Genomic DNA, 12,072 nt, shown 5'->3' with positions numbered 1-12,072 from the left:
AATGAATAATTCTACCTTGTCAGATCATTTCAGATGAAGTAGAGAGAATGCAGAGTTGTCTTTCCAAAGGCACTGGTCTTTGTTCTCGAATATAAACACTTTTGAATCGGGGTGACAACTGAATGTTAAACACAAGCAGTGTCCGCAGATGTGTCTCTATAATGTGCATTAGGTACTTTAACACTTAGGACAGATAATGCCATTTGCGTGATCAGGGAGGGGGCAAATAAGGCTGCATAGTTTGTGTGCAGAGTGCTGAGTTAATGGAGCCCTACTCTTGAGATAATACAGTGATATGGCTGTCCTTGACATCCTTTTTGTTGCATGTCAAGTCCCCCCAATATCTCTCTCAGAACTGTACACAGTCCTGTAAAAAAGCACCCAAAAAATAATCCCACAAAAACGAAGCGTATGACACTGCGGATTATGATTACTTTTTGTTGTTGTTGAGAAAACTGTTATTTGTAACTTGCAAACATCATAAATGTTAATAACGCATTAATAAAATATATGTTAAAGTCTTATTAACATGTAAGAATCTAGTTAAACAATGTGTGAATGGCCAAATCTTTGAATACAAAGTTTTTCTCTTCCCTCTGAAGCTGAACAGTGAAAAACAGCCATATTAAAAATATCTCTCGCCTAATCGTTTGCTACTCCAGCATAATTGTGTGGCTTTGATACATGAATTAATTTGAATCCACAGGGATTTTAGTTGTTTATTTTACCTTTTCCCCTGGCAAACGTGTCATGTCAGGTTAGAGATGCTGGCTAAAAAAAGAGAGCTCTGGCAGAGGCTCAGGTGAAAAGAATTGACTGTGCAGGGTTAATTACCACCAGCACCGAGCCAAGTGGCGGTACATTTGACTAGTTTCTTCTAAGTTTGTCGGTCAGCCACTTTTGCAAGTGATCCCCTTTCATTAATCAAAGCCATTATGTGATCATAAAATCAAACCATGCCAAGTTGACCTCTCCAAGATTTCTTTGACAGAACCAAATTTTTTTTAATAAAAGATATAACTGAAAATGGGTTTTGTAGTTTTTAAAATTAATTAATTAAATTTAGACACTATATTTTGCCAGCCAGCCATGTGTACAATAGTCTTGACTGCTGTTTTGATGTGATACGTTGTTTAAGAGTCTTGGGTCTTTCCTGGTCAGCACGTCACTTACCATTCTCGGTCCTAGACTTTGTTTTTTTGTTGGAAAATGTACTTGGCTGTTAGATAATACATGAAAAACAAGGGAAGCGACACTGAGAAAGAACCAATTTAGTTGTTTGTCAAATTGTCAGACTGGTTCGTCATCATTTTTGCAGACTTGTGGTGAAGTCTTGGTCACTTGCCTGAAGCTGGATCACACTCCAAATACAACAGGGTTGATCGACCGCCAGACATATTTTTAATGTTTCTGGTCTTCTTGCTCTGTAACTGGTCTGAAAATGAATGAAATGACTAAGCGCTTTCCCCTGTCAGGTGTTCCCAGCCTTACTCTTGTGTATTTCTGTGTGTACATGTTCAGTAGTAATGCGTGCCAGGACATGGCACACTGCACTGGCTCCTGCTTTCCCACTGCCCTATGGTCATAGAAGACCAGGCCAGTTGTCAGTGGAGTCAGGAGGGAGTGTGACAGTGCGAGGTTGTTGAGCTATGAGTGAACTGTTTGTTTTATTTCAGCAGGCATTTCTCTGTTTCAGTGAGAGAATGTCCTTTTCCTCAACACTGGAGGTTCTGTAAAGTCATAGCAACCAGACGAGTTTAGCATGATGTTTGGCCAGTTAGGGATTACAGACGGGCTTCGTTGGTGGTCAGCTCCCACACACACACACACACACACACGCACAGAAGCAACAACCAAAAAAAGGATGTGTGTATAGTAGAGGAAGATTTAGTCTTTTGTTAACCAAAAGAGCTTGAATGTAAAAGTCAAACATCGCATCTGTATGCAAATGCTTGCTTGTCTTTATGCTAATAATGCTAAACTGGGCTAATGTTGTTGCTTGAATATACACTGTGTGCATTAGGCAAATTGTAATTTTGAGGATTAATTTAATAATTGAACAACTACAGTGCTCTCGGTCAATCCAAAATGTTAATAAACCTCAAACCTGACTATTTAAGAAAGTAAAAGTGAGGTTTTGGCTTTCTTAAGAGAATATCTGTGTGCATCATTATTGGGTAACTATTAGTGTGCAGAATTATTATGCAACTAAATGAAAAACAAAAGTTTTCCCATCTCACTTGTTTGTTTATTATTCTCACTTTAGATGAAAACAAACAACTCAAATAAACTTTTCTGAAAGAAATCAGTGACCAATATAGCCACGCTTCATTTCAATAACCGTCACAAGCCTTCCATTCATGGAGTCTGTCAGTTTCTTGATCTGTTGACAATCAACTTTTTGTGCAGCAGCAACCACAGCCTCCCACAGACTGTTCAGAGAGGTGAACTGGTTTCCTTCACTGTAATTCTTCTGTTTAAGAAGGGCCCACAAGTTCTCAATAGGGTTTAGGTCAGGTGAGGAAGGGGGCCATGTCATTATTCTTTCATCTTTAAGACCTTTACTGGCTAGCCACGCAGTGGAGGACTTCGATGCATGCTATGGATCATTGTCCTGTATAAAAATCATGGTCTTTTTGAAAGATCCAGACCTTTTCCTGAACCACTGCTTGAAGAAAGTGTCTTCTAAAACCTGGCAGTAGTTTTGGGAGTTGATTTTGAGTCCATCTTCAACCCGAAAAGGTCCAACTAGCACATCTTTTAATAATACTAGCACATCTGTAATAATACCAGCCCATACCAGTACCCCACCTCCACCTTGCTGGCATCTGAGTGGAGCTCTGTGCCCATCCGTCAAGAGTCACTCTCATCTCATCAGTCCATAAAACCTTGGAAAAATCTGTCTTCAGATATTTCTTGGCCCAGTCTTGACGTTTCAACTTATGTGTCTTGTTCAGTGGTGGTCGGGTTTCAGCCTTCCTTACCTTGACCATGTCTCTGAGCACTGAACACCTTGTACTTCTGGGTGCTCCAGGTAGGTTGCAGCTCTGGAATATGACAGCACTGGAGGATAATGGCTTCCTGGTAGCTTCACGTTTGATTCTTCTCAAATCTTTGGCAGTTAATTTGCGTCTTTTTTTCTCAACACGTTTCTTGCGACCCTGTTGACTATTTGCAACAAAACGTTTGATGGTTATGTGATCACGGCCCAATATCTTAGCAATGTCAAGAGTGCTACATCACCCTGAAATACTTTTTACAGTTTGTGACTTCATTGTCAGTTAAATATCTTTTTTGACCCATTTTGCCTGGGGAAAAGAAGCTGCCTAATAATTATGCGCACCTTAATATAGGGTGTTGATCTCCTAAGGCCACACCCTCTCTCATTACACAAATACACATCACCTGATATGCTTAAATCCAATACGCATTCAAGTTTATACAGCTTGGAGTTGGTAAATATGCATAAAAATTATCAAAATGGTCAGAATACTCACTTGCCTAATAATTCTGCACACAGTGTAGACGGGCAGCATACTTTTCAAAATAAAAAGTTATGGTATACTTCTATGTTATCATTATCGATGTAACCAGTATGCTGACTTTGCAGTCAAATCAGGTTATCCTTGGCGTGCTGGGATTATGTAAACCAGGAAGTGGTTGAATAGCCCTCCACAAATGAGGGAAATGATAGATAGGATCTGTTTAGCTTTGTAAGAGAACGCTTGCGACTCTTGCAGATCCCACCAGAGTCCCTTTTCCTTCAGGAACCATAACTGCAGGCGTAACAATAGCGAGCTTTATCATCCAGCCTCTCTCTGTCCGGGGTCATGTGCGATGGAGAGGTCCAGATGGTCACCAACAATTTGATAAAGTACATTTAGAATGGCGAATAAGAGGAGCATTTAAATTATAGTTAGGGTTTCCCCATGGAATTAGTTGCACTGAATTTGCCTTCCTGTATGACAGCCATTGATAATACATGTCCAACTGATCAATATGACCTCTAGACAAACTGTATCTCAATGCTTTATTGGTCCGACTGGTCGTTATCAAAAATAATTTTTTCATCAAAATGTTTCAAAATTGTGTGATCTAACTATATTTTTTCCTCTTAGCTTTAGGCCCTTCATGAATCACTTTTGGCCGATTGTAATTAACTCTACGTCTGTCTTCCTTCTCTCCTCAGCTAAACCCTTCACTTCCAAAGTGAAGCAGATGCGCCTGCACAAGGAAGACTTTGAGATCCTTAAGGTGATTGGACGAGGAGCCTTCGGAGAGGTAATGTACCTTCTGGTTTTAACACTCTACTTAACCATGCAGCAACTATTAACATACAAGTTGAGAACCTGCAATTTGGTTTTCCCCTTTTTCTCTTTTAATCAAGTAGCACTTGTTAAAAGTTAGTTTGGAGCATTTTCATATAGATTCATCATGTGCAGTGTTTGTTTTTTTGTCTACTTGTCTGTTTTGACAGGAGGCATCTTAAATCTGGAACTTCTTCCTTAAGGCAGAGATTTTGCTGTATGATGTTGGGGCAATACCTGCCAGTAATAGACTATATGCTATTGTACCCTTATACCCTAATACACGAGTAATAAAAGGCAGTGTGTTTGATAGGAGATGACTTTCTGCTGCATTCCAGCAGCAGTGCGTAGTATTGGTCTGCTCCATGAGCATGACTCTACTTGCAGCTTGTAACACTTTTTAATATTTTTTTCACATTTAACTCATGAACAGTACATTAGAGTGCCAGTGGAACCATCCAGTGTGGGTTTACATGTTTAGTCTTTTTTTGTTTTTGCTTTTATGTGTGGCCATTGGGAATGTTGGAGGGACAGGTATTGTAGTCCTCAGCCGAGACTCTTACATAATGTCAGTGTCCTGCAAAGACCTTGCGTCTTCATGCAATTTTCACCATTGCGCAGAATTGTCTTGACAATTGCACGTCTCTTTAATAGATTATCAAAAAACGTGGGGTTTCAATAATGAACTGATCGCCTTGAGCCATGTTACACGCTTCCAAGCATTTAATCTCTGAAATTGTTATTTCACATCTGTACAAAGAAGTAAGTGAATTCCTGAGTTATTTTAAAACACTCTGGTGGAGAGAGAGAGAGAGAGAGAGAGAGAGAGAGAGAGAGAGAGAGGGGTTAGGTTGGTGGATGGATATTTGGGCACACCTTCCAGCATGTAGCTGCAGTACCACAAAATACTAACACGTTCACTTGAGCCCCTGCAGGGTGTTGTGTGTGTGTGTGTGTGTGTCATGAGTTGTGGTAACATTCCAGTGCCTTTTCACCAAGTCAGCTGTGCCAGTAGGAGTTTTGTACAGGCTTGAGAGAAATCATGATTGTCCCATGGCTCCACTTTAAAAATACTTGCAGTGTGTTGAAATGTGGATGTTACTGTCATGGTGTAGTAAACAGAAATGTGGAAATAGTAGCAGAATGAAAAATAACTCTAGCTGGTGGCCAAAGATAGATGTAATGATGAGTCAGTGGTCGAAGTAGTTGATATTTTTGCACAGTTTCTGTTTAGTGGCAGACGTTTCAACATTATGTGCAACTGGCTATCACTGGCAGAAGACTTTCTATTTGTTTGCACTTGTTGTTGACTGCGATTACAGTTAATTTAGTTTTTTACATCATCTTCTCAGATTGTAGGCCTTTACACATCGGGGGTGTTTTTCCCCCCGAGAGTTTCACACAGAACCTGAATGTTTTGTGGCGAAAAAGCAACAGTCAGATTTTTCTGAGTGAAGGCATTAACCAATCACGTTTTGCAGTAGCTGAGGGTTATGAGTTGAGGATTATAAACCACAACACATATTTATACATCCATGTCACAACACTCTGTAGTCCGAACCAAGACGACACATTTTATTACTCATTCCAACCTTGATAAAAGCGGTGCATACCAGATCCACTCCTTACGTTCTTGCCTTTCACAGTAAAAGCCCTACACCAGGGGTGGGGAACCTTTTTCCTATCAAGGGCCATTTTAGTTTTTACAACATCCTTCGAGGGCCATACTAATTATTGAACTCATAACCTCTGCTATTTTTTTAAGACGCAGCCCATTCATTTCACCTTTCTTTTATGCTGTGCAAAAAAGCAACTCTTATCCATGTATCTTTCTGTTTTATCAGAAATCAGAAATCCTTTATTAGTCCCACAACAGGGAAATGTATCTCGTCACAGCAAGAGAACATATGTAAAAAGGCAGTACACAATAATTAAATGGAATAAAAAATAATATAAGTACCAAGTGGTTGATAGAAAATAAAGTGAATATTGCACATGGCAGTTATAATTGCGCAAATTCTAAAGTGAATATTGTAAATTGCAGTGATAATTGCACAGCAGTGGTGGAATATTCTGTTCTTGGTGTGGTGGTTTACCTCTCTGTCTTTCCATGTTTGTATGTTCCGCTCTGGAGAGAGCTGCTTGTTGGGCCAAACTCTGCCGAAGAACGTTAACTTTATCCAAACGCACTCGTCCTTTCAGCTCGTGCTGTTTGACATGTTTCGTGCAGTAATGACGCTCGAGATAATTTTTCATCACTGCAAGCGCGTCTGCACAAACTAGACACACTGGCCTTTTACTTCCTCAAAGAAATAATCGTTCGTCCATTTCTCCTGGAAAGTGCGACATTCCGCATCCAGCTTTCTCTGTTTTACACTCGCCACGCTGCGTTCACTGATGTCAATGACAGTCTCGTTTAATATTGAAGTTTTTTGACATGACGTGACTACGCTCGTGTTGTGTTCAAGGACCCTGACCTTGGCCAGGAAAAACAGTCACCCATTTTATACTATTGCTGTCTAGTGGATTTTTTTGCGTGTGTTTATGAATTACCTCGAGGGCCGTATACAGCCCGGAGGCCGGAGGTTCCTCACCTGCCCTACACGTATACACTGCGCAACTGTTTTACCAGAGGGAACTGAAATTCACCCAGAGTATTTCGCTCAATGGAAACTCGATGAAATAGACAATGATGATGTTTAATCAATATTTTGATGAGCTGTCGCTAATCTATTTTAAATTTTATTATACAAGCCCGTATGAATAGTTTTGATGCGAAGTATTTGCATCCGAGTATTTCTCATTTTCATGTTGATTGTTCGTCAGTCCCACAACACACAGTTTTTCTTTATGGCTGATGGCATCACAACGCTAGGAAGGCTTACTATATTCCAGTAATACAGTAATAACAGCCATCTGACCAAGCAAACATGAAAAATGTGTATTTTGGGAAGGCTTCATGAAAATGTATTAGGCCGGGTATGATTTCTTTGTCGGAAGTTTTGGAGATTTTAAAGAAAACTAAGCACAGACCTCAGACTGGGAAATGGGGACAGAGAGTTAAAAAGAGACAGACGGAGATAGAGACGGACCCAGATGGACAGACACAGGAAAAAAAGTCAAAGAAAAGAATACTTGAGTCAGAAAGGGAGGCGAGAGATCTTGAGTGCAGGATGTTTTGATTTCATCCTCTCATTGTCAGCAGCAGGCAGAGAAATGGTGCGGGTGTGTGACGAAGTGGAGCCCGCCTGATGAAAGGACCAGTGTGTACCGGCCTCCTGCCTCTGAGAATGCCCACATTAGGACTCAGTTGCCTCGTCACCGACACAAACAGGCCTAACGTTGCTCAGTGGATAGTGTTTGATACAAACAGTGCCAGGGTTAGAGGTTCTGCTCCCAAAGTCTAGCGTTGCTTAATATGCATGTTATCTCAAGTCATGGGTCCTCAGTCAGTGCTATGCATTATTGCACTACCCGTTGCATTGGTTTAAAAACCACGTTAGCAATTTTGTCAGATAGCTGGTGTGTTTTCAGTCTTTCTTCTCCACTCTGAAACATACTTGGCCTGTGGAATAACTAGATCAGCTACTGTGGTTAGTTTTATGCCTATTCTAAACTGATAAACAGCTAAAAATAAATAAAAAGAAACCGCATAAGTAGAAAACACATACAAGAGATGCTTTTGTCCATGAATATAGACAGAAATAGTGAAGTAGTGGACCTTACAGGGACGACAAAAGGAAGGAAGAAATGATGGAGAAAAGGACGAAAACAGCCAGGAATTGCCAAGAACAGTGCGCTCCCCCCTGTTCTCCTCTCTTCCTCTTCTGTTCCTCCTCTCCTCTCTGGTGAGGGATCACTAGGGGAAATCCAAACACTACAGGAATGTTATCATTGTATTGCATTAGCAGCATTCCCCGGCCCATTTAATAGACTACAGACCCCTCTGTTGCATAGGGCGCCTGTGTTTGTTTCACTTCTTATCCGTGTGTGTGTGTGTGTGTGTGTGTGTGTGTGTGTGTGTGTGTGTGTGCAGTGCTACAAATTACAAGATATATCTGTTTACTTGTGTTTATTTACTTATTCCCCCTTTTTCTATTAATGCGTAAATGTTTGTGCACAATTAACCATTAAAGAGGTCAACCATTTTTTTCCCATGGATTAATGGAATAGAAGAGGCTAAAAGATGTTTGCATGAACATGTGCTTTGGAGGTCAGCTTGCAGTGGTTTGTCACAGCAGCTTGTGCAGCTCCTTGTTTGGCCAAATGTGAAGCCAGAGCTGGGGAAGTTTGTCATGGCAATTATCAGTGAAGGGATAGTTGGCAGTTGTTATGCTGTTAAGACGGCACATGAGGGTATGAGGAAAAACAATGGGAGAGTGTGAAAAGCTGAGCCGTGTACAGCGGTAAAAGTGAGAAACTTTGACTGATTTAAGATCTCTGGTGTTAACTTAATTTTTCAAATCCATCGCATTGCTCAGTTTCAAGTATGGGTCGAGTGTGCGAGATTGTCGTAAAGAGATTGGACAGTGCAGTGCCTCAATATCCACGGTTTAAAAGCAATTTATCAGTCAATTGCAAGTTCAACTATACTGTCAAATGTATTTAGTGTAGGTCATAAGTGTGGCCCATATTTAATGTATACAAGTATATACATGTTTTTTGGACAAAAACTAAATATATAAAACATACAGTATGTGTGTGTGAATGACAACTGTATGAGTTTTTACCCATGTGTAGGTTCATGATCTTCGTCCTTCCAAACCATCACATCTGTACATTCACTATTAATTTGTTCCCATTTACAAATCATTGCACACAGTGATTAGAGGAGTGTTCCAGTTTTTTTTTCTCAAACTGCAGACTTTGCTAGTAGGAGGCATGAATCATAGTGTCCAGCTGTGTTAAGAGTGTGGATGTGGATCTAGGTGGAGTGCATCTGTAGCCCTTTTTAGATCAGCACTTTTGTATCTGTGGTCACTTCCTGTCCCTGCTTTTTCCTTCCCCCTCCTTGGCCCTACTCTGCTCTACCTTCTTGTCTACATTAGGTTTTGATTAATAATTAAAATTGAAACTTTTTATTAATTTTTTTCCTCAGCATCTCCTTCCTCCAGTCTCCTTTGCCCCTCTCCAACCATCCCTTCTTTTTCTCTTCCTTTTCAACTTCGTCCTGTTTCATGGTACAACTGACCTTCCTCAAACCAGTCCTGCACCTTATCTCTTACTCTTTCCTTTGATCCGTTTCTCCCATTCCTCTTCTCTGTTTGCCGCTGTTTTCTTAAAGTTTTGCTTGGCTCTTGGGTGCGTTGCGGTTCAAGGTAAAGCCCCAGGCCACCCGGGTGCCCAGTGTAATAGTCTGTGCCGAGATGATCTCCCTCTTGTTCTTTCTATTGTTCTACCGCAAAACATATTTTCAAAGAAGGAAAATTATGGCCAAAATTGTAATCTGTAAAAAATGTTTTTAGGATATTAAACATTGACGTTAATCATGAAGACTTTGTTTTTTGCTTTCTAAATATTATGATTGTTGAAATATGATCACACATGAATTATCAGTGTGCAGTTCTTACTTTTCTTGTTCCTGTTGCTTCAGGGATAAGATTAAATCTGTTCGGTCTTTTCCTCTCGGTCTGTGTTCGTAACACGGGTCACATTCTTTGTCTGACTTTGCTATCGCATGAATGATTAACATCTTTTTTAACACTCCAACTCTTCTTTCCTTTCTACAGGTTGCAGTCGTAAAAGTGAGAAACACTGACAAGGTATTCGCCATGAAGATTCTCAACAAGTGGGAGATGCTGAAGCGAGCCGAGGTGAGCATCACACACCGGCTCTAAAAGCTTTTGTTGGGCTGCACCAGTTCTGCTGCTGGTTTTGGATACAGGGCATTGCAGCAGTATTGGGGAAATCTTTAAAGAAAATACGGATTTATGATTAATTTAAAAAAGCCTTTGCTTCATTATCCACACTCAAATCAGGCCTTCATTGATAGATGCTTGCAGTACATGTTGCTGCTTGAGCTGCCGATGCATGTTTTTCTCATCGACCTCTTCCTGACAGTCTGGCATTCCTGTTGGTCCCCTGGGCCTTCAATCTTCATGCCTCATACGTCACAGGTTAAAACGGGTCCCTGCTGTGTGTCTGTGTGCAAACGCCTGGACATGGGAAACAATGTCGAGCAACAGATGTACTGTAGTCTGTACATGCTAAGCATGTAATTGTCGTTGTAGACGGAGAACATCAAAGCACTGTACAAAGTATTTTAAATACTCACATTCAGTGTATTTCCTTTTCAGTGCAAGATTAGTGGCTATATTTGGATGTGGTGTTGATTTAGATCATCAAATGATCCATTTACTAGGCCTGTACCGAATGTCACAAAATTCAACTTTCTTTAATAATAATAACTCGTCACTGCGTGCTTCTCTTTGTGTGCGGAGAGTGGGAAAGCAAACGGTTCTTTGACTGCAGTGAAAATTTTGTTTTTTAAAAGGCTGAACGGCAACAAATGTGGATTGATGCAGAATATTTTGTTTTTTATGTTGAACATTTTTGGAAATTATCACATCTATCTTTTTTCAATAAATTTAGAATTTTGGAGTTATTAGAAATGTTTGGTTCGCACAAGTTGGAAACAATCCTACTCAGCCACCACTGGAATCTAATTCTACAAATAATATAAATAATATTAGTGTAGCCTGATCTTTATCTGCAACTGTGCAGAAATACCTGTTCTAAACAAAGTGAACAGACATGCAAAACAAAAAAAGAACCTGCGCCGGATTATATTGAATTGAACCCAATATTGATTTAGAATTCAAATCTAGCTTCAAACTATTGAGTACAGGCATACCAATTATATAACAATATTCTGACACACAGAGAGCCCATCTTGAAGTGAAGTGTGCACTAAATCACAGAAGCATACACTACAAGTCTTCCATTGTGGTGTAGCGAATCCTGAAAAACTATCCATGATCTGCAGTGCATTACATGGGCATAAGACACCTTCTCACTGGGTTGTCATGCTAAGGCGGAAAATCAGAAATCAACTTTCAATAAAATATCCTGGTTACTAAAATCTTTGTTTAAATGAAGATGATCAGTAATCAGGTTTCTCTTCTACCTTGTACTGTATTTCTGAACCAAGGCATGGACTATGTAAGACGTTTTAGCCTGAGGAGTTTTATTTTGGTCAGAGCGTTTGGACTGACATAACAGTGAGAGGCCAGGGTGTGTTTGGAGATGTATGTAATGTACTGTTCAGCTGTGGACATTGTCTTATTTAAAGTTATTTTAGCTTCAGTTTTTTGGTCATATTTTGAATTGAATCTTTCCTTCTCCTCACTGTGATACTGTTACAGATCCAGCCCTCACACTTTGTTAAAACCCTTCTAAGAATCCAGTTAAGATTATACTGTAGAAGGTCAATAAATCAGGTTTCTCTTGCAGACATGTTGCTGTGTTAATCAGGTAGTGTCAAACTAATACAATGCAGGGATACATGACATCAGAAATTATCCCAGTTTTCTTTCTTCTACTTTGGTTAATTAGTAAATGTCACTTAAATAACAACATTGAATTTGATCAAATAAACAAATGTATTGTTCAGGAAACTACATGAAATGATTCTTCTCTCTTCTCTGATGGAAGGTGAAAGTGTAACATGGGTATAAATAAATATGCTTGTCACATTCTCACATGTAAAACTGAAACTTGAATTGCCGTTCTCTCATTGTTGTCAATACGAGCAACATTTAAATAT

General features: G+C 39.9%; 1 protein-coding gene across 4 annotated transcripts in view; it reads left to right on the top strand.

The window, feature by feature from the left end:
• Positions 1-12,072, top strand: part of cdc42bpab (CDC42 binding protein kinase alpha (DMPK-like) b) — a 77,727-nt gene that overhangs the window by 24,643 nt on the left and 41,012 nt on the right. For all 4 annotated transcript variants that reach the window (XM_029462663.1, XM_029462662.1, XM_029462664.1 and 1 more), the window contains exons 2-3: positions 4,190-4,281; positions 10,037-10,120. In XM_029462663.1, coding sequence (XP_029318523.1) covers positions 4,190-4,281; positions 10,037-10,120 — 176 coding nt within the window. The remainder of the gene's footprint in view (positions 1-4,189; positions 4,282-10,036; positions 10,121-12,072) is intronic.

Source organism: Cottoperca gobio, chromosome 24, assembly GCF_900634415.1.
Source record: "Cottoperca gobio chromosome 24, fCotGob3.1, whole genome shotgun sequence".
NCBI lineage: Eukaryota > Metazoa > Chordata > Actinopteri > Perciformes > Bovichtidae > Cottoperca > Cottoperca gobio.
This window is presented reverse-complemented; position numbering and strand designations above follow the sequence as displayed.